Source organism: Denticeps clupeoides, chromosome 8 (genome assembly GCF_900700375.1).
Source record: "Denticeps clupeoides chromosome 8, fDenClu1.1, whole genome shotgun sequence".
NCBI lineage: Eukaryota > Metazoa > Chordata > Actinopteri > Clupeiformes > Denticipitidae > Denticeps > Denticeps clupeoides.
The window spans coordinates 21,564,541-21,590,290 of record NC_041714.1 but is presented as its reverse complement, the minus strand read 5'-3'; the positions used below and the strand labels follow the sequence as shown (position 1 = coordinate 21,590,290).

The window sequence follows — 25,750 nt, the reverse complement described above, 5'->3', positions numbered from 1 at the left end:
CGTTAACGTCGGCGTGTGACGTCATGATTTGAAAACAGCTCGGTGAACTGAATTTCCCGCGACACCGCCTAACGTTGCACGTCGGCTTGATGACGTCATGATTTGAAATTGATCACGCCCCGCCCACCCCGATTTAAATGGACAGGTGTGCCGAACACGTGGGCGACCATAATGGCCGCGGCGGACGTAGGCAAGGTGTTGCAGTCGAAACGTAAGCTGAAAGAATCGCCCGACTCGAAAACGGTATATATTAAGCTTTTTGGAGACGCCAGCCTTGTAAAAAAAAAAAAAAATGTCCCATAACTGTGCCGTTTGCGCGTTGCTTCGGAGGGGGCCGGAAGTGAACGGTGTGGGGGGGTGTAGCGTCTTGGTGCAGAGATCGGGGGTTCGGGGTGGCGACCTGGGCGCTGAAAGTAGCCGCCCAGTTGTCCCCGTCCCGTCCCCGCATTAACGCGCCGGTCAACTCGTGCAACCGCGACACCGCGGACACCTCGTCCGACCGCCAGGCAGCGGTGTCCGGTACCCTCACGTCTCTAATAAAAACGGGGTTCCAGCCGCGAAGCCTGCACTTGCTTTGTCCATTTATAGTCCTGTGGACCCCCCCCGCATCCTATACATAGCCCCCGTCCCCCCCGTGCGTGGTCAGCACTTCCAACTCCTGGATCAGGGACATGTGTGCAGGGACGCGTGTGTAATAAATACATATGTGGGGGGGGAAAAAAGCATTTGTTAACACGTATGTTTTCTGAAGGTTCTGAACACACTGAAGAAGCTTGAGGAGTTGGACATAACCCTCGACATTCTTGCAGTAAGCGTCCTTTTCGCCAAATGCGTGCGTAATTTGTGCAGAACTGTGCTGTTTTTTTTTGTTTTAAACATTTTTTTAATTCTGAGTCGCCGTAGGAAACGGGAATTGGCAAAGTGGTCAACTCGTTTCGTAAGCATGCGGATGCGGGAGGCGTGGCCAAGACGTTGGTGAACCGGTGGAAGAAGTTGGTTCCCAAAGATGGTTCAAGGTAATACGATAGGGTTTGGCTTTCTATGGTGTATTTAATTTGTTTTTTTTTTTTAATAACTTGACGCAGCGTGTGTGTCCTCCCGTCTTTATTTTCATTGCTTTTTTTTAGTAAGCAGGACTCTTCATTGAAGACCCTCCCGTCAAACAATGCAAGAAAACAAAGCAAGGACGGGGGACCGCTGGACGACTGTGGCGACCAGAGGAGCCGGAGTAGAGATGAGAAGCCCAGCACCGCGAAGGAATCGAAAGACACAGCGGATGGCAAAGAGAAACCGCGAGCCGAAAAGGGGGAGTTGAACGGTAAACCGAGCGCGTGCCCTAAGTCCGGCGAGGGTGCGTCCCACGGACGGGCCGCTAAGCCGAGATCCAAGCCTGACGTGAAACCGGCGTCGAGCGGGACTAGGACGCGTGAACGTCGGGGTCCGGAAAAGGCTAAAAGGGCCCCGGCGCGGGCTGAGGAAGCGGGGAGAAAAGCCGGTGCGGGTAAAAACCCCGGAAGCAGCAGCAGCAGCGGCGTCGGCAAGAAGAGGGTCAAGGGGGACCCCGAGATCGTGGATCAGAGCGATAACGAGCTCGACGGCCCCGAAATGTCTTTTGAGGCCTACCTGAGCTACGACCTGGAGGTGCCTAAAAGGAAAAAGAAGTCGCGTGACCGCAAGAATCCTCCGAAAAGACGGCGGCCTTCCGACACCGCCGAGATCTCCGGAGCCAAATCGAGCACGGGGTCGGCCAAAGATGGTGCAGAAACGGTAACTCCGGGCCGTTCGGCCATGTTTTTGCGTGTACTTTTACTTGCCAGACGCTTTCATCCTGGGGGACACTCAGGGTTAACTGTCTTGCTCAGGGACACGATGCTAGTAAGTGGGGTTTGAACCTGGGTCTTCTGGTCCATAGTCGAGTGTGAAGGGGCAGTGGTGGCCTAGAGGTTAAGGAAATGGCCCCGTAATCAGAAGGTTGCCGGTTCGAATCCCGATCCGCCGAGGTGCCACTGAGCAAAGCACCGTCCCCACACACTGCTCCCCGGGCGCCTGTCATGGCCGCCCACTGCTCACTCAGGGTGATGGGTTAAATGCAGAGGACAAATTTCACTGTGTGCACCGTGTGCTGTGCTGCTGTGTATCACATGTGCCAATCACTTCACTTTACCCGCTATGCTACTACCTACCACCTTTATATAAGATGATATATGATGTAAAACGTAATTGATATTCTTATTAATTGGTAAGACCACGAAGCAGTCGGTCCTGGAGGAGCTGCTGAATTTGCCGCTGCCGGCGGTCCTGCCGGAGTGCGACGACATTTCCAGCTTCCGCTACTTCGAGGACAAGCGTGAGTGCCGCGCGAATGAACCCCGTCCTTTTGGCTAGAGACTCCGGCCTGCCGCTGTCTGACGCGTGCGTTCCCAACCCAGCGGAAGGCCGCGCCGCGGACGCGGGCGAGGAGGCGCCGGCGTTCACGGGCCAGAGGCTCAACCGGAAGATGCAGGTGTACTCCGGCGCCAAGATCGCCTACTTGCCGTCGATGATGTCCCTGTACCAGCAGTGCATCCGTGCCCTCCAGAACAACATCGACCGTGAGTCGGCGTCCGCCCTCGCCGCCGGGCCAGCCCATACCCCCCCCCCCCCCCCCCCCCCCCCAGCGCGCTCTTAACCGGCCGTCCCTCTTCTCCCCGCAGTGCTGTACGACATCGGAGGGGTGCCGTTCGACATCCTGAAGCCGGTGCTGGAGCGCTGCACGCCGGAGCAGCTCCTTCGCATTGAAGAGTGCAACCCGGTCAGGGAATTAGCCCTTCACTCGGGCATTTATAAAGTGAAAAAATGTCACTTTTTTTTATTTTCCCACTTTATACCTTGCTGTTACACATATTTCGACCTTCGACCTTGGGGCAGTGGAGGCCTAGCGGTTAAGGAAGCAGCTCCATAATCAGAAGGTTGCCGGTTCGAATCCCGACCCGCCAAGGTGTCACTGAGGTGCCGTCCCCACGCGCTGCTCCCCGGGCACCTGTCATGGCCGCCCACTGCTCACCAAGGGTGATTGGTTAAATGCAGCGGACAAATTTCACTGTGCACTTTCACTATTTTGTTTTATATTAACCAAATATTACACTTATTTATATTTGCATATTGGATCATTGTATATTTGCAATACTGTGGTCTGTAGCAGCCGCCAAAGCATTTCACTGCGTATCGTACCGTGTATGACTGTGTAGGTGACGAATAAAATAATCATTTTGAATTTGAATACCATGCACTTTGGGACGGTCTTTTGTGGAACCAGAATTGTAAATTCTGCGTTGTCTTGACGTTCAAATCCAGGTGTTTATCGGCGAGACGGACGACCTGTGGGCGAAGCACTGCAAGAAAGACTTCCGCAACTCTCAGCTGCAGGAGTACGAGTCGTGGCGGGAGATGTACCTCCGGCTGTTCGAGGAGCGGGAGAAGAAGCTGAAGAGGCTGACCAAGACCATCGTCTCGGCTCACTCGGGCAAGCCCAAGGGTGCGGACGGCGACTCGGTGCAGTGAAATGCTTATTGACTTGTGGTCCCATCGCATCTGTCAATCACATTTTTAAAAATGACTTTTCAAACGTGTGAACTAATTCAATGAGTTGGGGCACCGGCCTTGTAAAGGTGGACTTATTCCCCGTAATTTAGCCCTCAAAAGTCCAGCGCTAAGGCTTACTCGGAGACGGCCTTGTCGCCCTGGCTTTGATCCCTCCCTCCGACCTTCGTTACAGGTCGACAGGTGAAACTGGCGTTCATCCACTCGGCTGCCAAACCACCCAGGAGCGTACGGATCCAGCAAGAGATCCACGGGACGGCCGGCCCCGTCCTGCAGCATCATCCGCTGGACAAGCCCGGGTGCGTTCAGCTCTCCCCGCGAAACAGCCAACGGATTATTAACACGCATTTTAAGCAGTCGTGTTGTGTAAATTGTGCAGGCGGACCTCTTAATTGCATTTTTGTGTGTGTGCACGGGCGTGCAAAACGCGCTTTCTTTACCGTTCCAGTTATAAGTGCCAAGAAAGCCGAGGTAAACCAAGCTATAATGAGTCTCCAAGACCCGGCAGCAACACCTCCAATTCCAACCAAGCGCAGGATCCAAGGAAGATAAAAAGTGAGTTGCACTTCTTGTACACGTAGTTTTTACATCCGTGATTGCTGATCGAACCATGACACGTTGCGCGGGGCGGGGGGACAAGCAGGTTAATTGCACGAATAACACGGACAAGCCAGCAGCGTAACGTGTGCTTTTAGACTTGGTCAAGCCACGCCTCCTAATATAAATGGAAAGCCGCAATAAAACTCTGCGCGCGAGCAGATAACGTTACGCTGCCCCACCCGCTGACCTGATGTACAGCCACGGGGTGTAGCTTTAAATACTGCATGCTTAAAAGTGAACAGGTGTTTTTTTACGTCTCTGTGAGCTGGCTTGTATGAATATTCCTGTGTGTGTGTGTATATATAATATATGTATTTTTAGCCTTATTTGCTACTGTTAATGTGTCGAATAAATATTAAAATTCTTTTTACAAAAGAATGCAACCACGCTGCATGCCTGAAATTGCAATATTGAATTGTCATACAAATGGCTGTATGTAATTTTAATAAAGTGTTCTTTCTCTTATTTCTTACAACTTCCAGGAGTTGCACCCATGATGGCAAAATCCCTGAAAGCCTTTAAGAAGCAGTTGGGTCGCCGATGAATTAATGGCTATTTATTACAATTTTTTTTTTTTTTTGTAACTTTCATCAGAGTTGTATTTATGTACCGAATTTCTCTCTTCACTGGATGTCTTTTGTCACCTGCCGTCCTGTTAAAAGGCAGATTGTACCGTGTAATGCACTATGAATGAGCTCTCAGAATTAAAAGCAGTAAGAACCACCGAACCACCATGGTTTTTCTGTTTTCTTTGCTTCTCGGACCTTGCCTTGTGGACTCGGTCTCCCCCTACCGGCCGTGAGCGGTACAGCATCGTCGTGTTGCGACTGTGACGAGCCACAGGTTGCAAATGCGTTCTTTTGCAAACTTTAATAAAAGCGTATTAAATTCACCCTGTTTTCACGCCTGCGCGACGTAAATTGACGTAAAACAGGAGCTGTAATTACGTACGCTTCTTTACAGGCAGACATCCGGGTTACAAGACACGCCTGTAATGCTTTTATATATATATATATATATATATATATAAATATTTTTTTTTCTTTTCTCGCACGTCTCGAAGGTCGCTTTATCTCGGAAGTGTTTTCGTGCTCCCGGTAACCCGACTTTCCCAGCGGACGGGCGGAGGGCGAGAGAGAGGGGCGGGGCGACATCAGGGCGGAGCGGCGTGGCGTCGTGACGTCACGCTGGAACGGGCGTAGCGAATGTTCCGGGTCAGAAAGCTGGACGGAGAGGAAATTTGGACGCGGGACGGCGATGCGGGATTTCCCGAGCGGCCGCGGAACGTTTTTGAAGGCGACGCTCCGCCGCGGGGATTGAAGGGCATGGACGCGGGGCCGAGAGCCGCTCGGTAAAAGTGTGCGAAGTGGGGAGGAGTGAGGCGCGTCGAAGCCCCGCGGTTGTTTATTTCGCTTTTCTGCCCTGTTTTCCCTCCCTCCCTCCCTCCCTCTTCTTCTCTCTCTCCCAGACTTCCATCCGGTGGAAGTGAGCGGATTTAATTTTTAATTAAAAAAAAAAAAAACACATATATTTATACACATCGAGGTGTCATCCAGGCGAGCGAAGCCCGTGATGTTCCACTGTATCCCGCTGTGGCGGTGCAGCCGTCACATCGAGTCGCTCGACAAGCGCCACTGCTCCCTGCTCTACGTCCCGGATGAGATCTACCGCTACAGCCGCAGCCTGGAGGAGCTTCTGCTGGACGCCAACCAGCTCCGAGACCTGCCCAAGGTGAGCGCCTCGGCTCCCCCCGAGGGAACCTGTTGCAGCCCCGGAACTCTGAACAAAAAAATGGAATAAAATGTCGTCCACAGGTGTTTTTTTTTTTTTTTTTTTTATTATTATTTTTTTTTCTCTGCTCGTTTCTCGCTCCACCCGTATTTACCATCAGCTGTGGCCTCGAGTTTAAAGGAGCAGAAGCCCCCTCCCTGGACCCATCTTCTCATGGTGTTGCTGCACCTGCATGAGTTTAATACAGTACTATTCCATTTACATTTACAGCATTTACCAGACGCACTTATCCAGAGCGACAGGGAAAGTGCCCCCCTGGAGACACTCCGGGTTAAGTGTCTTGCTCAGGGACACGATGGTAGTAGGTGGGGTTAGAACCTGGGTCTTCTGGTTCACAGGCGAGTGTGTTACCCCACTAGGCTACTACCACCCACCCCACCTCTTGTCTCTTACATTTACAGCATTTACCAGACGCACTTATCCCGAGCGACTTAGTCAGTAGTTACAGGGACCGTCCCCCCCTGGAGTGTCTTGCTCAGGGACACGATGGTAGTAAGTGGGATTTGAACCCGGGTCTTCTGGTTCACAGGCGAGCGTGTTACCCGCTAGGCTACTACCACCCCTACAACCTTCTCAAGCTTCTCCCGTGTGCAGAAATTCCAGGCCGTGGCACTTCCGCACGTTCCTCTTCTGTCTTCCGTGCGCTTTATTGCGCCCTGTTGTTCATTGACCCGACCTCCTTTACGAGCCGGTACGGTGGGACGGCCTGCGCCGAGCAGCCACTAGTCGTGGAAGAGAAGAGGGACGTGGATGTTCTGCCGACCCTCCTTCACGCCGGTTTATTGCAGCCACTCGTGTCTGCGAACGACGACCCGGCTGGAATTCCGCTGGAGGAATTATCCCGGATCGGCTCTGTGGAAACGCGTCACTCCGGCCGGTTAATGCGGACGTGGGGCTGCGCTTTCCCCGGCCCGGGCGGCGTTCGGGCCCTGGGGAGAGGAAGCGTTCACCGTTTCAGCTTCTGCGGCTCTGCTTTCGCCAAGTCGCCGCGCCGGTGTTACGCAACGGGGCGTCGGAGGTCACGCCCTGGGCCGGTTTCCGTATCGCACCTTCACTGAAACCTGACTGTGCGGCGGGGCTGCGGGTCGCGTAGTAGTGTGCAACACGCCGGGGGCAGGTTGGTGCCAAGTAACGCCTCAGTAGAACATTACTAAATATCTAAATATCTACAGTACAGGCCAGAAGTCTGGACACCTTCTCTTTCAACGTGTTTGCTTCATTTTCATGACCATTTACGTTGGTAGATTCTCACTGAAGGCATCAAAACTATGAATGAACACATGTGGAGTTATGTACTTAACAAAAAGTGGAGACCTGACCTCCACAGTCACCGGACCTGAACCCAGTCCAGATGGTTTGGGGTGAGCTGGACCCCAACAAGTGCTAAACACCTCTGGGAACTCCTTCAAGACTGTTGGAGAAGCATTTCAGGTGACGACCTCTTGAAGCTCATCGAGAGAATGCCAAGAGTGTTCAAAGCAGTAACCAGAGCAAAGAAACTAGAATATAAAACATGTTTTCATGTATTTCACCTTTTTTTGTTAAGTACAGAACTCCACATGTGTTCATTCATAGTTTTGATGCCTTCAGTGAGAATCTACCAACGTAAATGGTCATGAAAAAAAAGAAAACACGTTGAATGAGAAGGTGTCTCCAAACCTTTGGCCTGGACTATGTATTCATGGCATTTTTCAGATCTCCTTGTCCCCCTGGAGACCCTTTGGGCTTTGAAAGTCCCATTTCCCAAAATCCTGATCTCCTGCTTCATAGACGCTTTATTCACTAGGCGACTATTATTAATCGCCTGTTAATAAGGCGTGGCGCTTTTTATGCATTCTATTAGCTGTAATAATCACGGTTGGCTCTGAGGCGCGACCTCTTGCGCGACCTCTGCTAATGGACGGTGGGAGGAGGAGCCCATCTGTGGATTGTTGTCGCAGGCTGACGAAGTTTGGAGAGGCCAGCGGGTCCCCTCCGGCCTCGCCAAACACGTCATGAACCCCGGCCTGGAGGCGGCAGGGTGTCCGTTGGCCAAATGTGGAGCCGAGACGCAGCGCCGCACACGCCAGGAGGATGGAAAAGGCCTCGGGTCATCGGCGTGGCCGAGTTGGAAGTTGCCTCGTTGTTAATATTGATAATGATTTTTAATTTTTTTGTGAGGATGACTGCAGAGATCCTCTCTCCTGTCATTTAACGGTTCCCTTTTTTTCGGCCATCGGCGCACAATTAGCCTGACCCCCGTCCCCGTGTGCCGAACCCAATCCGGCTTTGCGTATTGACTTAGGCGCTCGCGTTCGCTCTGACCGACGGCTCGGAGGAATCAGGGCGGCTGGCGGCGACGGGTAAAACGGGTTCTTTCCTCCTTCCTTCTCCGTAAGAAGGCCCGCCTCTTCTCGGCTCGTGTTGTCACGGCCTCTTATTGTTGCCGGCCTTCGAGGACATGGTGGCGTCAGCCGGTTTCTGTCTCTCCTCACAACTCCTCACTCACATTTCGTTTTTATAATTGCAACCTAAACCTTGATATAAAAAAAAAAAAAAAGTGAAGTGATTGTCACTTGTGATACAGTGCAGCACAGCACACGGTGCACACAGTGAAATGTGTCCTCTGTATTTAGCCATCGCCCTCGGTGAGCAGTGGGCAGCCATGACAGGTGCCCGGGGAGCAGTGTGTGGGGACGGTGCTTTGCTCAATGGCACCTTGGCGGATCGGCAACCTTCTGATTACGGGGCCGCTTCCTTAACCGCTGCCCCACGTGTACAGTACAGGCCAAAAATTTTTAGAAACACGTTCTCAGTCGATGTTTTAGAAACAACTTCTCATTCCATTTACGTTGGTAGATTCTCACTGAAGGCATCAAAACTATGAATGAACTTAACAAAATAGGTGAGATAACCGAAAACATGTTTTATATTCTAGTTTCTTTGTTCTGATTACTGCTTTACACACTCTTGGCATTCTCTTGATGAGCTTCAAGAGGTCGTCACCTGAGATGCTTCTCCAACAGTCTTGAAGGAGTTCCCAGAGGTGTTTAGCACTTGTTGGGGTCCAGCTCACCCCAAACCATCTGGATTGGGTTCAGGTCCGGTGACTGTGGAGGTCAGGTCTCCACTTTTTGTTAAGTACAGAACTCCACATGTGTTCATTCATAGTTTTGATGCCGTCAGTGAGAATCTACCAACGTAAATGGTCACGAAGATAAAGAAAACACGTCGAATGAGAAGGTGTGTCCAAACGTCTGGCCTGTACTGTATATATTATACTGATATCTGCAACTCCCCGGTCACCCAGTTGATTTTTCTCGGACGGACCGGGCTCCTCGTTTCCTGCGATCATTTTGTCCGATTAAATCTTCCCTCCCTGACCATGGGGTGATTTAAACTCCCCCAAACCCTGCTTGCTGGCGGTGACGACAAGTAGGTCACCATCCTGACAGAAATGAATAGTTGATTACATCACGGGGCGCATGAGCCGCGCGGCATTTACCAGGCCACTGGACATTAATTGCTTAACTTTTGTTATAAGGACATTGACTGAATTGATTGATTGTGTTTCGGGTTACGTCCTAGCAGCCTTTTTAGATGATTATAAGTCTGAACCGTGCAGTCTGCACTGCAGTCTGATTCACACCAAACCACGGTGTTTACTTTTTGCACGGTAATTTGTGACATTAAAATGTGTGATTTTATAAAGATGCAGCACGTCTGGTGGTATTTGAATTCAGTGAGCAGATAGTGATGCTTTCACGCATATTTTAAATAAGTACTGATGCATGCTATTTATTTTTACACATTTTTACACCTTATTCTCTTCGTTTTAATGTCATAATAAGCAACTAAGTCATTTCCTGTACGTCCCGAAATCCTTGTGTCTATTTTATCCCTTTGGTTTTTGTTTAGTCACATCTGTGGCGCACCATGCCAGCAAGTTTTCCCGAAATATCTCGTCGCCGCAACAACCGACGTGTGTGTGTGTGTGTGTGTGTGTGTGTGTGTGTGTGTGTGTTCCAGCCGTTCTTCCAGCTGGTGAAGCTTCGAAAGCTCGGACTGAGCGACAACGAGATCCAGAGGCTTCCTCCGGAGATCGCCAACTTCATGCAGCTGGTGGAACTCGACGTCTCGCGGAACGGTGAGGGCCCGCCGCCTTCCCACGCTGCTCTACCCATCACACCCAACCCATGAAAGCGGCTGTGGTGAAATCCACGATTAGACACAGCCTCCCAGCCGAGTAATAATTATCCTGGTTATATTATAGAGGGACAAACGGCGAGCCGGGCGGCCAAAGCCCATCGTAACTTGTGGCCTGACTGGCTGCCTTAAGTAGACTTCACGTTGAGCCGCTTCTGTGTCGTTTTTAAAGGAAACCTTCTTGTTTTTGCTCCTCTCACCAGACATCTTGGAAATCCCGGACAGCATTTCATACTGTAAAGCCCTACAAGTGGCCGACTTCAGCGGCAACCCGCTGACGAGGTAACGTACGGCGCATTGATTTATCATCGCAGTTTTATCACTCGCTTTATTCATTTGGGTTTCGGAAAGAGGCTCGGCTGCCGTGGTGGAACAGTCCATCGCCGACCGGTGTGACATCACCACCATAAACTGTGCCGAGGCACGGTTGTCACTCCCAGCCAATGAAAGGGCCCAGGTTGGAAACGACTGCGGTGTAATTTGGAATGAGGATTCATGAGTCCGGAGACTCTGTCGTTCGAGGTGTCTGCACGGTGCTCAGTTGTTCCTCAGGTCGGTGACCAGGGCCGCATCGTGGTTGGTTTCCGGTGTCTTGGTCCGGCTTCGGCGGGCCCTGGTCAAACTGTCCGGAAACTGCATTTCGGGCCCCGCTTGGATCGGTTTTAGAAAAGACTGTTTAAAGAGGCATTAAGGCCCGGAGCTGCGGACTAGCTGAGTTCTTACGGAGGATGACAGTGTATGTGTGTGTGTGTGTGTGTGTGTGTGTGTGTGTGTGTGTGTGTGTGTTTTTTATTACGGTTTCAGACTCATTATAGGCAGACATTATCCGGTATAAATAAAGCCTGCTACCTGCCAAGGGCCCCGTGAAAACATGCCCACCGCCTTTTTCCTGCTTTAACCTGCCTTTCCTCACACTGTCCTCCGGTTTTGTCTTCCAGGTTGCCAGAGAGTTTTCCAGAGCTCCGGAATTTAGTATGCCTCTCCCTCAATGACATTTCTTTGCAGGCCTTGCCTGACAACATAGGAAAGTAAGTTTATCTGTTATATTATTTACTCCGTAGTACTGAAAAATGTTTGCTTTTAACTCAACTGAAATTAAGAATATGACTAAAGAAGAACTTCTTTTCGAATTTTTAACGCGCCCAGTTTCAGTCTGCCGCCCGATGCATGACGGTACTTGTCTCGTGCACGTCGGCATGTAGCTCGTCTCCGAGAGCTCGTAAAATACCCTTTTAAAAAAAGGTACGTTATTCCAAAACGCGCTCCGCGTCCTGGTCCGCTTCCCGTGCCGCTGGCTGGGCCCGGCGTTGCGTTGGCGTGGCAACATATTTGCTGAAATTAGGGATTTACAGCTTTGTTGTTCTGGCACAGATGGGTCTGTGGTTGTTGTCCCAGGCTCGGGTTTAATTTTTTTTTTCTCTTTTTCTCCCCTCTGGCCGTAATAAAAAGATTGAGGGCAAATAGAGCGGGCCGAGCGGGTAATACCACAGTCACCAATTTGCGGCGATTTGGTAATATCTCGTACGTTAAATATGAGCCGGCAGTTCGTTTTCTGCCTTAAACGGATGGAATGTTTACGGGGTGGTAGTAGCCTAATGGGTAACACACTTGCCTATGAACCAGAAGACTACAGAGTCACAGGTTCGAATCCCACTTACTACTGTTGTGTCCCTGAGCAAGACAACTTAACCCTAAGTTGCTCCAGGGGGACTGTCCCTGTAACTACTGATTGTAAGTCACTCTGGATAAGGGCGTCTGATAAATGCCATAAATGTAAATGTTTGTGCGGGAGCGTATATCGACGTGACTTTTATTTGTTGGTCTTGAAGAACGCTCGCGGTCAGCAGCTTGACCTCGGGGTCGTTAACAGGTGGCCGGTAATAAATCCTCCTCCAGGGACGATCGATTTTTTCATATCCCTGCTATGTAATCTGGCATGGTTTAGATAGTGGGTGTGTGTGTTGAGGATGGGGCGGTGGGGACCTGCGCGGCTCTACAGCGCGGGGTTAGCCCTTCATCGAGGAGATATTATTTATAGATATAAATCGCATTGCGACTCTGTTAATCCTGCGGCTGGCTGCTTTGTGCTGTAGGTCGCATTTATTTGCTTTTCTCGCGGACTTCAGAGCCAATTGAACCACACAGATTACACTGTATGATGTAGATGTTCATTAACCAAACATCCTGTCCAGACATGTTAAACGACTGCGGTGTCAGTCATAAATGTAGATGTGGTTTTTGGGTCCCCTGACATGAAAATGTGACTTTGTGATGAGGTGATTTAACATTAATACGAGTTCCCCCGGCCTGTCTGTGGTCCTGCAGTAGCCTGAAGTGGTGATAGGTGTAAAGAGCGGCCCCTCCCCTAAAACATTATCGCCACGGACCATCATGGCTTCCAAACATGCGAAGCATTGCAGTTGTTTGGTGATTGGATGTAAAAATGAGCACAAATGTATATCTATCTATCTCTATTTCTCTCTCTTGCTATCACTCTCTCTCTCGATCTCTCGCTATCACTCTTGATCTCTCGATCTCTCGCTATCACTCTTGATCTCTCGATCTCTCGCTATCACTCTTGATCTCTCGATCTCTCGCTATCACTCTCGATTTCTCGATCTCTCGCTATCACTCTCTCTCTCTCTCTCTCTCTCTCTCTCTCTCTCTCTCTCTCTCTCTATATATATATATATATATATATATATATTTGAAACATTATTTGCTTTTATATCGGTTGTTGGTGTTGATGACATCATTTCCGCGAATGCCCGCTCAACTTCTAAAGGCCGCTCTCCGGTGCCTGTACTTGTGCACCAAGGCTGAATTTCAAAAAGAGGCTTCAGATACAGTATTAGGGGACCGATATAAAAGCAAATGTCAGGAGACCTTCAATAATCCTCTTGGTTTATTTGTGGAGTAGATAAATTATTATTATTATTATTATTATTATTCATTTTTTCCTAATTTTTAAATATTAACCAATTGTTTGGCATCGTACCAAAATACAGATAGTGGAGAAATGGAGTGACGATATGGGAATGAGCACAACATTTATAAAATGTAATGGAAAATACTGCAGTTTGACCTTTTCGTCTCTAGCATTGTCTCTTGAGGTGAATAGCTTTGCTCAAGCCGTTCCGCTCACAAAATCATTAACCGATTCCGGTTTTCCATAAACTCTGGAGATTATTTGTTATACCGAGCACGCCGCTCCGCTCTTTTTGACCGGCTTTGGAACGCTGCTCCTTGCGTGGTTCGCCCTGTGCCGTTTATGGATACGTTCAGTAATCCTCTTCCCCAACTTGTACCAACACGATTTGCCGCTGTTCGGATATTTCTCCGGCAGTGATAGTCGTCTGAGATGCCCGGCGGGAATTTAATAAGACCGGTCTGACCGGTCTGCATCATCAGTGCCAGGTGTTGCTCATATTTTCCTTAAATCTTTGTGTACACAAACGCAAGGAAGGTACAGGTGTGAATTACGTACGTACGTGCATACTGTGTACAGTTCAGCCGTCAATAAAAAAATATTAAATGAAATAATACTTCATTACATTCATAATTTGCCTTACTCTGTTCACCACAGCCTGTGTAACTTGGTGTCACTGGAACTCAGAGAGAATCTGTTAAAGCTTTTACCAGAGTGAGTATCCTTTTTTTTAATTATTATGTATTATTATTTATGTTCACGTTCAGTTATGGGACACTATCACAGTCGTCACCCACAGTAAAGAGTTTTTGTGATTTTACGTCTCATATTGATCAGGATGTTTCGGCAAAGGAAATACCTTTTACCACAAATATATTTCATATTAATAATGTTTAATTGTAGGAATTGTCTCAATACATATCGATTTATCATCTGCTTATCCTGAGCATGTCCCATTGACCATTTACCAATTTAGCATATGCAGAATCGTTAATAGCTTGTTAAACATTTGTAATGAATGTGCATTCATTAATTAACCTGTTGGTGTTCTATTTGGTGTTCACGGGTACTATTGAGTTCTGAGCCTCAAGAAATGTGAAGGGAATTGTGTAGGGGTGGTAGTAGCCTAGTGGGTAACACACTCACCTATGAACCAGAAGACCCAGGTTCAAATCCCACTTACTACCATTGTGTCCCTGAGCAAGACATTTAACCCGAAGTTGCTCCAGGGGGACTGTCCCTGTAAATACTGATTGTAAGTCGCTCTGGATAAGGGCGTCTGATAAATGCTGTAAATGTAAATGTAATGGAAGTGATTGTCACTTGTGATACACAGCAGCACAGCACACGGTGCACACAGTGAAATTTGTCCTCTGCTTTTAACCATCACCCTTGGTGAGCAGCCATGACAAGCGCCCAGGGAGCAGTGTGTGGGGACGGTGCTTTGCTCAGAGGCACCTTGGCGGGATTCGAACCGGCAACCTCCTGATTATGGGGCCGCTTCCTTAACCGCTAGGCCACCACTGCCCCAATTGGACATCATATTAAGTGTCTTGAGGAAAATGGGTCCTCGCGCTCAAAAAGTTTTAACTCGCTTCCAAGTCTCAACACTGAGCCGGTGGAGTTCGGTGAAGCAGCCACTCAGAGCCTCCGAGCGTTTGCTGGGTCGTCCTGCACAGCGGACCATACCAAATTTCAGCCGTCCAGTGCTGTGTGCTTAATAAGAGGATGAGCTTGAGCATCATCTGATCATGACCTTACACGGAATGCGATGTCTGAAAACTCTGGCTTTGCACTCGTTCATAGTCCAAACTTTTTACTTCCACAGGTCTCTGTCTCATCTTAGTAAACTTGAAGAACTGGATCTGGGGAACAATGAACTTTATAATCTGGTAAGTTGGATGAATCTCACGTTGGTGTAGATAATTACATTTGCAGGACATCTGACCTGCAGATTTCACTGAAAATTGTAATAGTTCATGAGTTGTTGTGGGGATGATCTACACATTTTAACATGTACATAAGATACATGTTTTGTAGAGGCGTGAACCTTCACTGGTCTCACAAATTGATTCTATTGCGATTATCAATGCCTCGATTATCAGTGCATCACCACGCATCCCATCAATTTTAACTAGAATTTTTATTCAAGAAAATCTCCAATCAACATCACTATGATATAGAAATAACGCTATACATTTTAATGTTTATTTGTGAACAGTACATTTTATTTTTATAAATTGAGTGTCACTGATAAACAGGCTGCTGAATGTTCGAAAAGCGCGTGAGCTCAGTGTGAACTGGCCCCACAATGGACCACAGAGGACCATGCTGGGTCACAATTGCTACCCAGATGTCCGCTTGGCTTGTTTACCCTGGTGACGTCACCTGCTGCCTGTGCTTGTTCCCCCTTAACCCGTGTCAACTTTGCTCCTGTGCAGCCTGAAACAATTGGGTGTCTTGTCAGCTTGAAGGACCTGTGGTTGGATGGAAACCAGCTGAGTGAAATTCCTGCGGTAAGGATTTAATGTATAGTTGTTGGTGCGTGTGTAAGTTTCCTGTTATATTTACTGGGTATTTTGGCAGCAAAGCAGCTACGACTTGCGGCGTGTTTGGTAGGTCAGAGTATTTCTGAATACGGAGCAACATTGGATGTTAATGAAGATTGTGTATGGCGTTTCACAATGCCATACATATACATATTTTATTATATGTGTGTTTTCTCACCGTTGTCTAGAAGTCTTGGCAATCAGCTGACCTTTTGAAGCAGTGCATAGGTGCGAAACCCTCTAATATCATTGTGTTCATATTTGGAACTTAAATTCCAACTGTGTTTTGTTGCCAAAAACCTCCCACGTTCATAATTAGGCTGTTAATGATGACCTGGTCCTAATTAAGCAGCGATTGCAGTGAAATTAGGTGACACTGTAGACCCACATGGCTTCTCATCCAAGAATTGGTGTTCTACCAAAATCTACTGACATAAGCGCAAGTCAGCCTGGATGACAGCGTCATCTAATGAGTAAAAATGCTCCTGTCATTTCCAACAGGAGCTGGGCAGCATGAAAAACCTGCTGTGTCTGGACGTCTCGGAGAACAAGTTAGAGCACCTCCCGGAGGAGATCGGTGGCCTCGTGTCACTCGCCGACCTGCTGGTGTCCCAGAATCTCATCGACTACCTTCCAGACGGAATAGGTTTGTGTCTGCGTGCGCAGTGGTCGTGTATGTGTGTGTTTTGTGCTGGGATTGTGTGTGTGTGCTCGCGCGCGCTTATGCCTCCGGACTGTCCACGTTTAATGGCCAGAACGTGAACTGAATTGGAAAGAGATGAATGGATGTAACACATTTGATGCCCAGCCCAGAGAGATTATGTGCGGAGAGTGATGACCGTGTCAGACTACTGACCCACATGCTTGAAATGTGAATACGCGCACTGTGTCCCCGTCAATAAAATGGCCACGAGTTCCCTCTTGCCCGGAGAGTAATGGGCACAGTTCATTTTATAAAACACTTAAACATTTAAAGGCCTAATTCCAGCCAGGTTATGCTATTATATAATATATACTACTAAAAAAAACACTTAACAACACCATGACACTTTTTTGTGAAATGAAACGGTCCACTTAGAATGCAACACTGGTTGACAATCAATTTGACATGCTGTTGTGCAAATGGAACAGACAACAGCTAGAAATTATAGGCAATTAGCAAGACGTCCCCAATAAGGGCGTGGTTCTGCAGGTGGTGACCACAGACCACTTCTCAGTTCCTAGGCTTTCTGGCTGATGTTTTGGTCACTTTTGAATGCTGGCGGTGCTTTAACACTAGTGGTAGCACAAGACGGAGTCTAGAACCCACACGAGTGGCTCAGGTAGTGCAGCTCATCCAGGATGGCACGTTCAATGAAAGCTGTGTCAGCGTAGTGTCCAGAGCGTGGAGGCACTGCTATGAGACAGACCAGTACATCAGGAGACGTGGAGGAGGCACTAAGAGGGCAGCAACCCAGCAGCAGGACTTTGTGCAGGGAGGAACAGGAGGAGCACTGCCAGACCCATGCAAAATGACCTCCAGCAGGCCACAAATGTGCATGTGTGTGCTCAAATGGTTAGAAACAGACTCCATGAGGGTGGTATGAGTGTAACTCCATGGGTTGATAAATGTGATATCCATCGATAATGTTTGTGTACTTTTGTTGTATTTAATAAGAACATTTCATTAATTCAGATCCAGGATGTCTAGTTTTTTTTTCTACCCCCACCTTTTTCTACTTTTACTAGTAGTACAGTTGCTACAGCAGCTGTTGCAGCTCAGATATCCCAAAGTCTCTCCCCCGCAGTTCTGTCATTCCTGCCTTGCCCCTGCTCTGAAATCACCCCTGGTGCATATGACAGAATATACACGAGCAAAATGAGTATAATCGGCTGCTTAATCTTGCTGGCCATATGGCCTCAACCTGATGTGCTGAAGGTTGATATATAAAACCTATACCATACATATGGTTACTACTGAGGCATAATTGCCTAGAAAATGATCACGCAGGCACGGCCTGGCATAGCACATAGTTTCGAGGAAGTGAATGACAAAATAATGAATTGTTTGCATGATGCCTGTTTCAGTACTCTATTATCATCAAAACATAATAAAAAAGAACAGTTATGATAATACTGTTGCACTGATTTATATTAGCATAGAAAATAGATGTTAATAGAATACAATAAAGGTGGTGAATTATGCTGTGATGCATGTATTTCATGACAAATAAAAAAATATTATTATATTTTTTATTATTATTATTAAACAGGTAAACTAAGGAAGCTTTCGATACTAAAGGCGGACCAGAACCGGCTTGTTCAGCTACCAGAAGGCATTGGCAGCTGTGAGAGCCTCACTGAGCTGGTGCTGACAGAGAACCAGCTGACGGTGGGTAGGCGGGGCGTGGTTTGGTAGCTTCCCCCAAGTATTGTTAAGTTCACACAGCTACGTCTAACCACACCGAGTATGTGTGAAGCAGGATGGGTAGCTTCGACACTGACCGTCAAATAATGACTTTAACAAGAGGCAAGATTTTTTTTTTGTCATCTAAACCTCACAATCATTTGTATGTAGCTCCTGCTCTATAGTTTGATGTCCTGATAATACCGTAATATCATATAGTCCCGGTGATAATATCGCGGCGCCACAGTTTAATAGGCCGGAGAATCCAAGCTATCACGTGTAGCCAATGTATTACTGCACCATGACGTATGTAATATATCATCTGTTCATTAGGACGGTAGTCTTGAAGCTGCTCCTGCTGGAGTCTTAATTAACCTGCAAGCTCGTCCTTTCATCTCTATTGATCCTCTCCCCCTTGCCCCGTTGCCATTAAGACCATCATTAGCATCCGGTTAGTTTGTCCACTGAGACCATCGCAGGCTTACTGTGGGCTTTAATTCAGGGAAAGCAGAATTAGCAGGTGGTGTCCTCAAATCCACCTAGTAAGAGCTTCCCATAACTTGTCTAATCAGCCAATTGACTGTGTGTTTTTGGTGTATTTTTCAGAGTTTGCCGAGAAGTATTGGAAAACTCAAGAACCTCTCAAACTTCAACTGTGATAGGAACATCCTAAAGTCCTTACCCAAAGAGGTATGTTTTTTTTTTTTTTTTTTTTACCACTTTTATGTGTTCTGATACATTACTTCATGAAATATTTAGTTTTAACAATTTATAGAGTGATTAAATCCAATATTATGAATTTGGCGTTCCAAATTTCATCCTTGGTGTGTCGGGGGGGTTGGAGCTTACCAAACCCAGGGGTAATCTCCAGTTCCCCATGGTACTTGTATCCGGTGTTTTTGCAATTTGTTGTTGCGTCATTATCGTGGGGAATGTGATGACTGAGATATGAGTTTCTGGATCATTTAGAGCAGCAGCCACGCTGGTGCCGCGTGTACATCCGACAACTAAAACATACATTCAAGCATTGTCTTTCTCTGTAATGTGAAAAAAAACTTATTTGTTTAATGACCTGAATGGCCCTAGCTTTTTTTTTTTTAGATGTTTATATTTTACTCAAATTATTTTTCTTAATTCTTACTGCTCCACTAAAGAGGGTGGGTGTTTCCTTCAAGAAAAAAAGTGCTCTGCTGAGTTATAGTTTTGTGCTTTTCAACACAAAGCGTTGCTTGACTAGTTTGGCAGGTTTGTTTGGCCCAACAGCACATGCCCCATAACCTCAGCCTCTGTAGGAAGTTCTAGTTCCCCTCTCATGTGTTGCACGTTGTTGAAATTCAGATGTCTGTCTGTGTTGCTGCAGCAAAGTGCACCTTGTTTTTTTTGCTTGCACTTTGCTCGGGGGGTTAAGGCGATTCCATTCCCTTGTGTTTGGTGATTGTGGTTCAGTATAAATTCTTTCAGCGCTGCTGTAGGCCAGGCTCTCTGGGATTTGTCGTTTTTTTTTTTTTTTTTTTTTGGAAACCAGGCCCTCACGACCTTGTGAGCTTTGCTTCCTGGAGGTTAAAGGATAACTAAATTAATTAATGATCTTCACAAACCAGTTCTTGCAATGTGCGTACTGCAAAGTAGCATACTTGCTGGCCTTCAAGGAATTTATTTAGATTTTTAGTTTTTAAACCTATAGAATTGTAATGTGCTAAACCAGACATGGGCTTGATTTTGCGTAAAAAGTATGTCTTCATAAAAACTGCTTGCTAGTTATGTCACCCAGAACACAAACTGTGACTATAGATTTATCAACTAAAGACCCCATGACTGTTGCATACAAAGTGTTGCCAGATACCTGATTATTTCAACCCCAAACTGTCCAGAAATGTACAAGAATCACACAAAACTGCTGAAACTATCTAAGTCTTTAACTGCCACAACTGTTTAACATGCATGAATGAGAATTGGATTCCTCAATATTCCTCCAAAACGATCAAATGCAGATGTACCCAATCTGGCAACACTGCGTGGAGGATCGTGTGTCATTCCTCCTCCTTTGTCTACCTTCTGGTTTTTGTCCTGCTAATAGCACTTGTTTACTCTGCCGTCAGCGGACATCATAAACACAATCTCCGTTATAATGGTCCGTGTCTGCTACCAGAACAAACATGCAGATAGATTATCAGTGTTTTTATGAAGGGATTCTGATGGCAAACTAGCGAATCTGACATTCCTGATCCAAGTAATTATTTACATTTGCACCATTTATCAGACGCTCTTATCCAGAGCGACTTACAATTAGTAGTTACAGGGACGGTCCCCCTGGAGACACTGGAGGGTTAAGTGTCTTGCTTACTACCACCCGTTTTTGAGTGTTCTATGTGTTCTGGAGTAAGAGCGCTGGTCATGTGTTTGCTCTTTATTTCTAATGTGCTGTAATCAGGCGGTTCTGCTGAGTGAAACCACACTCACCACCGCGTGCCTGGACACAGGTCTATCACCACAAGGACCTGGAGCAGCAGATCCGGACTTTTCACATCATAGCAGACGCATTGTATGCTGATTGCATGACCTCAACGGCCTGGCATGCTTCCCTGTTTGTTGCTACTGGATTCGAGCCCACACAAGCGCACACACGGATACGCAACCTTCCACTCACAATCACAGCTTCTCAAGTCTTGTGTAGTGCTAGTGACTGAGATGAGTAAACAAACAGTTTGTTCTGAAGCTCTTCTGTGATGAAGAGTGGTGAAATTGTACCCTGAAAGGGGCTTTGAATGCCTCTGTATGTAAGTGTGAGCCCAGAATCTATACCATCCTCTAGTGGAGCCTCGGAAACTGGAAAAAAAACAACAACAACGCTAAATTGTGAAAAATTGCAGGGTGGGGGTGCACACACACACACACAAACACACGAGGTGCCAGTTCGCCTAGCGTGCAGGTCTTTGTACAGAGGAAGAAAACCGGAGAACCCGGAGGACACCCACATCGATGCAGGGAGAGCATGCAAAGCCGGAGCCCAGATTCAGTCTCACAATGCCTCATTGCTAAGCACCTCATCACAAGATCGTTGTGTGCAAATATTATGTGGTAATGTGATTATATCAGAGACTTTAAATGGCATTTCTGATTCATGGCGTTCTAACATCTCGTCAACGTCCAACGTTTTACGGCCATCCGCAGGAAATTGGCTCTGTTATTTATTTGAAACGCAGACAGATCGTACCTAAAGAATGGCCTCCTTGATGGAGCTGGTGATTGACTGGGAATTCGGTGCATTTATGGAAGTACTGTAACAGGAACCCTGCTTGTAGGCTGCATCACAGGGTTCAGGTCTATATGGACAGTAAACACCCATGACGTTTCTAACAACTGCCGGATTTACTGTCTGGTCTTTGGCTAGCCATTAGCTCTCTCACTGCTAATTGCTTCTAATTTAAATTTTCCGCTGCCGTCAGGCCAACATCTGCTATGAACAAAAACGGAGCAAAATAATGATGCTACTTTAACTACTTTAAATGTGTATGGTCTTTTTTTTTTCCTAGATTGGTGGCTGTAAAAGCTTGAATGTCTTCTGTGTACGAGAGAACCAGCTGAGGCACATTCCCCCCGAGCTGTCACAGGCCACAGAACTGCATGTGCTGGACGTGTCTGGCAACAGGTATTTAATGTGAAGTCTGTGACCCCCGTAGCTCCGAAAAGAGGAATTTGGCCATTCCCACATTTTATGTTACAGCCTTATTCCAAAATGAATTAAATGCATTTTCTTCTACAGACAACACCCCATAATGACAACGTGAAAAAAGTTAACTTGAGGTTTTGGCAAACTTATTAAAAATATTCACAGCCTTTGCTCAATACTTTGTCGATGCACCTTTGACATCCATCAGGTTGGAGGGGGAGCGTCGGTGAAGCCATTTTTAAGATCTCCAGAGACATTGAATGGGATTCAAGTCTGGGCTCCGGCTGGGCCACTCAAGGACATTCGCAGAGTTCTCCTGAAGCCACTCCTTTCATATCTTGGCTGTGTGTTTGGGGTCGTTGTCCTGCTGCAAGATGAACCGAGTTCAAGAGACACTCTGGAGCAGGATGTCTCTGTACATTGCTGCAGTCATCATTCCCTCTATCCTGCCACCACAACCACAACCACCACCACCACCACCACCGTGATGCTGCCACCACCATGCCTGGCCTGCCTGGTACCTGGTTTCCTCCAAATGTGACGCCTGGCATTCACAGTCTGGCGAACACCAGACTGGCTGCCATGTGCCTTTTACTAAGGAGTGGCTTCCTTCTGGCCACTCTACTGTACAGTCAGTAGTTACAGGGACAGTCCCCCCTGCAGACACTTAAGTGTTAAGACACTTAAGGGTTAAGTGTCTTGTGCAGGGACACAATGGTAGTAAGTGGGATTTGAACCTGGGTCTTCTGGTTCATAGGCGAGTGTGTCACCCAACTAGGCCACAACCACCCACCCAGATTTGTGCCTTGAGACAATTCCTTTGACTTCATGCTTGCTTTGTGCTCTGACATAAACTGTAAACTATGGGGCCGTTTACAGACAGGCGTGTACTGTTCTAAATCAGGTCCAATCTACTGGTTTATCCACAGCTTGACTCCAATAAAGCTGCAGAAACATCTCAAGGATGATGATGAGAAACAGGATTCAGGATGTTTTAATCTAATAATTTATGAAATTAAACTTTTTTTCACGTTGTCATTATGGGGTGTTGTGTGTAGAATTTTGGAATAAGGCTGCAACATAACAAAATGTGGAAAAGGTGATGCACTGTGAATACTTTCCAGATGCACCGTACTCTAGATTTGACCGGCTTCGTAACTGCATCTAAGTGGCTGTGTGTTTGTGCACAGACTGGCCTACCTGCCCTTGTCCCTGACCACGCTACGGCTCAAAGCTCTCTGGCTGTCGGAGAACCAGTCTCAGCCGCTGCTCACCTTCCAGACCGACGTGGACCCCGAGTCGGGCCAGAAGGTCCTGACCTGTGTGCTTCTGCCCCAGCAGCCCTCTGAATCAGACCACAAAGGTAAAAGGTCATGACACCCATGCTGTGGGGTAATTGCTTTACTTGTTCAGGAGTATATTTTATTTTATTTTATTTATTAATGAAAAAAAAAAAAAAAAAAAAATTATATATATATATATATATATATATATAAAAATTATTTTCTATGCCTTACATTATTATTCCATCATATCATGTGGTTAGTGGATTTATTTGATTTTTAGTTTATTTATTTAAATTTTTACAAATTTTAATTTATTTTATATGCCTTACGTTATTATTCCATAACATTTGTTTAACATGTAACAAGTGGACAATGTAGAGACGTTTGATGTTTCGTCTATAGATTGGCTTCTTCTTTATGAACAAAGGGAACATTTTTATCTACGTTTGGACAGTATTTATTCATTTTTGATACCGATACTATGATGATACTCTATACTATTTTCAATACTACAGGGGGAGGATAAAACAAACACAGGGACATTTTAATCATTTTTTTCTTCTTGCAAATGGGCTTTTTTTCCCCTGTTCATCTGATAATCTTCAGGCAGTGCTCTTCATTTTTACATTTTCTAGTAAGCTACAGAATTATTGTCGCCCGTTGCCTTGTTTAAAGTGTGTTTCAGGGGCTGCTCGCTGATCAGCAAGTTCTGTGAACTGCCAGATACGAAACTGGAATTTAAGTATCGATGCCAGTTCTAACTGATATTAAAATTTTAGTATCGATTAGCATCTGAGAATCGATGTTTTTTTTTTTTTTTTTTTTTGGACCGTTCAATGCTGAAGCAGTAATTGCTGTTTATTTGACGCTGGGTCAGCCAGGGCCTACTGACCTCCTCGGCACAGGATCTGCCGAGCGGCCCAACGCGCCCGGCCCTCCGATTACGGACGGTGTTGACATGGACCCCGTGGATTGGCGGCCTAAGGAGGCTTAATGCTGGTTGGCCGACAACCATTATGAGCCTGCGCTGAGGGAGCAGACGCATTCTGCAGCGTGTTGCCAGAACCGAAGCCTTATCGAGTCAGGATTATTATAGTGATTTTACATTACGCCGCCGCCAGACATTCTTTGAAACCATGTTTTGTGGATTCGCTAGTTTGGTTGAACTACCAGCCACTCCCCTCAAACGAAGCCGAAAGACTCATGCAGGTCAAGACAGTGAGGCTTGGCTTGGGTGGGGGGTGGAGGCAGATTGTCTTGCAGTAAGCCTGTGACTAAGCTGGGATTTGAAACTGCGATCTGACGTTTTTCAAGCCTTCATTTACCAGCATCGGGCCGTGAGAGTCAGTCAGGCCCAACACCTGTGGCTTTATTGGCATTTTTAATTGAATTGCGTGTTTTAAAGCACAATTTGGCCCCTTTCTGAATCTTGTATGGTGGAAGGTGATTTCTAGGCTCCGAACACTTCTGTTTCAGGCTCTGATAACCTGGCCCGCTGTGGTGCCCTGGAGAGTCTGGTGAACGACATGGAGAACAGCACCTGGGACGAGCGAGCCATCAACCGAATCAGTGCCATCCGCTTCATGGAGGAGGATGATGACGAGGATGATGATAAGGTCAGTGAGCAGTGGAAAGACTATGAAACGACAGCCAGGGTCGTCTGGAGGCTTATTGTCTAGGTGGAGTGTAGACCGTTGTTTGGTGATCAGGGTTACTTGGTAGATTTATATCGCCCTCTAGTGGTTCTTGCTCTCAAGAAGCTGTTGCTTACAGCATTTAACAGAGGGCAGAATGAACTAGAAAATCAGCATGTTGCGAGTAGTTCAGATGCCTCAAATGAATGATTCATAATCATATAATGTAAATAACTATTATAAATATTATAATCACAATATGTGGCAGTACTGATTAGAGGCCTTTTGTCTGTTTTGCAGGGAACACTCCTACGCCGAGCCACACCCTACCCCGGCGAGCTGCGGAACATGAAGAAGGTCGCAGAGAACGTCCGGAATGACCTGAATGCTGCCAAAGGCTTGGATTCCAACAAAAACGAGGTCAATAATGCTGTCGACCGGGTGACCACATCCGTGTGACTCTCTCTTACCTCTAGAGTTCTATTTTATCTTCAAAACCTCTTGTGTCCAACCCTTCCAAAGCCTGACCCCCTGTCCCCGGATTGCCAGAGCCCTTCCCCACAGCTCCTTCATCTCCTGCCCAGTGGCCAGGGTCCGTGTGCCTTGTCCTATTATGTCCACAGCAATAATGTGCACAGGTGTGCTTGTTTTAACACACACACACACACACACACACACACACACACACACACACACACACACACACACACACACACACACACATCTATTGGAATCCAGTGCTTTTTATATATAAATTTATATATTTTGAGATTGAGAAATAGATAGTTGCACTATTGTAAGTCTTACAGTATAACATAACTGTCAAAATCTTCATATACATGTTCTATTTTATTAAAACACTGGGGTATTTTTTTTTTAAACGTTTGTAGAGGATACATTGAGCCCAGGCATTTTTGGACCTACTGATTTTAAATATACTTGTATAGTTCTTTGTGAATATTGACACATTTTTTTTTTAACTTTTGGCAGCTCAGATGGTGTAAATAAAAAAAAAAAAAAGAAAGGAAAATAAATGTATAGCAGGTTGGTCTTTTTTTTTTTTTTTTTTTTAAACATACTTTCTATGCTGGCGCGGTGGTTTTTTCTTTTTTATGTCTTATTGAAATGATGAAAGTGTTGA

General features: G+C 46.6%; 2 protein-coding genes across 2 annotated transcripts; both read left to right on the top strand.

Moving 5' to 3' along the window:
- Positions 1–150: 150 nt before the first annotated feature.
- Positions 151–4,897, top strand: eloal (elongin A, like). Its single transcript, XM_028988052.1, has 11 exons — positions 151–243; positions 752–808; positions 904–1,016; positions 1,128–1,767; positions 2,245–2,347; positions 2,430–2,591; positions 2,694–2,791; positions 3,334–3,514; positions 3,755–3,878; positions 4,028–4,134; positions 4,662–4,897. Exons 1-11 carry the CDS (start codon positions 172–174, stop codon positions 4,721–4,723), a joined length of 1,719 nt encoding a protein of 572 aa, XP_028843885.1. The 5' UTR covers positions 151–171; the 3' UTR covers positions 4,724–4,897.
- Positions 4,898–5,358: 461 nt separating this feature from the next.
- Positions 5,359–25,332, top strand: LOC114795162 (leucine-rich repeat-containing protein 1). Its single transcript, XM_028988060.1, has 15 exons — positions 5,359–5,530; positions 5,648–5,910; positions 9,979–10,096; positions 10,359–10,437; positions 11,094–11,183; positions 13,742–13,798; positions 14,913–14,976; positions 15,526–15,600; positions 16,135–16,279; positions 17,886–18,004; positions 18,626–18,709; positions 21,553–21,668; positions 22,880–23,052; positions 24,452–24,591; positions 24,910–25,332. The coding sequence occupies exons 2-15, from the start codon at positions 5,752–5,754 to the stop codon at positions 25,066–25,068; spliced, it is 1,578 nt and encodes a 525-aa protein (XP_028843893.1). The 5' UTR covers positions 5,359–5,530; positions 5,648–5,751; the 3' UTR covers positions 25,069–25,332.
- The last annotated feature ends 418 nt before the right edge of the window (positions 25,333–25,750 follow it).